We start from the raw sequence: 2,550 nt of genomic DNA, 5'->3' as shown, positions 1-2,550 counted from the left end.
GGACTGGGATGGACTGGGATGGACTGGGAGGGACTGGGATGGACTGGGATGGACTGGGAGGGACTGGGAGGGACTGGGATGGACTGGGATGGGATTGGGATGGACTGGGATGGACTGGGAGGGACTGGGATGGACTGGGATGGACTGGGAGGGACTGGGATGGACTGGGATAAACTGCGATGGACTGGGATGGACTGGGAGGGACTGGGATGGACTGGGAATGGGCAACTGGGACAGCACCTGGGACTGGGATGGACTGGGATTAACTGGGATTAACTGGGACAAACTGGGATTAACTGGGACAAACTGGGATGGACTGGGACGAACTGGGAAGGGTCAGGATGGGACCAGGCCCCTCCTGAGGCGATCCTGCCCTGAGGGAACCCACCCTCAGAATGGACTGGGACTAAATGGGACGAACTGGGATGAACTGGGAAGGACTGGGAAGGGACTGGGATTAACTGGGACAAACTGTGGTGAACTGGGACCAACTGGGATGGACTGGGAAGGGTCAGGATGGGACCAGGCCCCCCCTGAGGCGATCCCGCCCTGAGGGAACCCACCCTGGGAATGGACTGGGACGAACTGGGACTAACTGGGATGGACTGGGATGAACTGGGAAAGGTTTGGGATGAACTGGGACAAACTGGAAAGGAATTGGGATGAACTAGGAGCGGATTTGGGAATGTCAGGACAGGACCAGACCCTTCCTGAGGCGAACCCGCCCTCAGAATGGACTGGGACTAACTGGGACTAACTGGGAAGGGACTGGGATTAACTGGGACGAACTGGGATGAACTGGGACGAACTGGGAAGCACCGGGAAGCTGCCCCTTCCCCGCCGCTCACCCGGTACGCCCCGCAGGTGCTGTCGGGATGAACTGGGAACTAACTGGGAACTAACTGGGATGAACTGGGATGAACTGGGAACTAACTGCGATGAACTGGGAACTAACTGGGAGGGGATTAGGACTAACTGGGACTAACTGGGACTAACTGGGACAAACTGGGAATCCGCCCCTCACCCGGTACGCCCCGCAGGTGCTCTCAGGATGAACTGGGAACTAACTGGGAACTAACTGGGATGAACTGGGATGAACTGGGAACTAACTGGGAGGGGATTAGGATGAACTGGGACTAACTGGGATGAACTGGGATGAACTGGGTATCCGCCGCTCACCCGGTAGGCCCCGCAGGTGCTCTCGGGATTAACTGGGAGGGGATTAGGATGAACTGGGACTAACTGGGATGAACTGGGACTCCGCCGCTCACCCGGTACGCCCCGCAGGTGCTCTCGGGGTGCTCGGGGGGCACCAATCGCTCATCACAAAACGCCACGAGCCACCGGGCCGGTTGGGCCCCGCCCACATCGGCCAAAGCCCCGCCCAATTCCCGCGCGAGCAGCGGCACCAGAGAACCCCCGGAGAGCCCCAGCGAGAAGCGGCCGCCGCTCGTCACCGCCTGGGCCGCCGCTGCCGCCACCGAGCGCGCCAGGAACGCGCCGAGCTCCAGCGGGGACGGGAAAACCGACACGGAAGCCATGATGGGGAAGAGAGAGGAGGAGGAGGAAGTGACGTCAGCAGAGGAGGGGGTTGCTAAGCGACCGCGCGGGGGGGAGATGTTGGGAAGGAAGTGACGTCACCTGGGAAAAAGTGTTGCTAAGCGACTGTTTTAGAGTGCGTTGGTAACAAGGAAGTGACGTTATCAGCATCCATTGTTGCCTAGCAACCACCTCGGATATATTTGTGGCTCGGGAAGTGACGTCATTGGTTCGACGCGTTGCCTAGCAACCACTGCCGAGCGAGTTGCCGGCAAGGAAATGACGTAATCTGAAAAAAAACGTTGCTAAGCGACTGTTTCAGAGTGCATTGGCAACAAGGAAGTGACGTCATCAGCGCAGCGCGTTGCCTAGCAACCACCTCGGAGATGTTTGTCGCTATGAAGTGACGTCATTGTATTAACACGTTGCCTAGCAACCACCTCGGAGATGTTTGTCGCTCAGGAAGTGACGTCATTGGCTCAAACCGTTGCCGAGCAACCAGAGTCGAGCGCGTTGCCAGCAAGGAAATGACGTCATCTGGAAAAAGTGTTGCTAAGCGACTGATTCAGAGCGCGTTGGCAACAGGGAAGTGACGTCATAATCGTGTCGCGCTGCCTAGCAACCACCTCGGATGTATTTGTGGCTCGGGAAGTGACGTCATCAGCACAGCGTGTTGCCTAGCAACCACTTCAGAGAGGATGTTGGTAAGGAAGTGACGTCACCAGGGAAAAAAAAAGCGTTGCTAAGCGATTGGTTCAGAGTGTGTTGTAACAAGGAAGTGACGTCATCAGCGCCCAGTGTTGCCTAGCAACCAACTCATGGGTAGTCGGTAAGGAAGTGACGTCATCAGCGCAGCGCGTTACTTAGCAACCACCTCGGAGATGTTTGTCGCTCTGAAGTGACGTCATTGTACTAACGCATTGCCTAGCAACCGGTGCTGAGCGCGTCGTGGTTAAGGAAGTTACGTCATCAGTGCAATGCGTTGCCTAGCAACCACCTCGGATGTATTTG

The 2,550-nt window shown here is 57.2% G+C and overlaps 1 protein-coding gene across 1 annotated transcript; it reads right to left on the bottom strand.

Moving 5' to 3' along the window:
- Window positions 1–215: 215 nt before the first annotated feature.
- LOC130588170 (6-phosphogluconolactonase-like) lies at window positions 216–1,580 on the bottom strand (the record flags this gene model as incomplete). The annotated part of the gene is made up of 2 exons (XM_057389126.1): window positions 1,272–1,580; window positions 216–246 (listed from the first exon to the last, which is right to left on the bottom strand). Coding segments are annotated over exons 1-2 (301 nt in total), but the record flags the coding sequence as incomplete, so codon positions are not given.
- Window positions 1,581–2,550: the final 970 nt, after the last annotated feature.

Source organism: Malurus melanocephalus, unplaced genomic scaffold (assembly GCF_030028575.1).
Source record: "Malurus melanocephalus ecotype Western Australia unplaced genomic scaffold, MMel_1.1 scaffold_3604, whole genome shotgun sequence".
Lineage (NCBI taxonomy): Eukaryota > Metazoa > Chordata > Aves > Passeriformes > Maluridae > Malurus > Malurus melanocephalus.
This window is presented reverse-complemented; position numbering and strand designations above follow the sequence as displayed.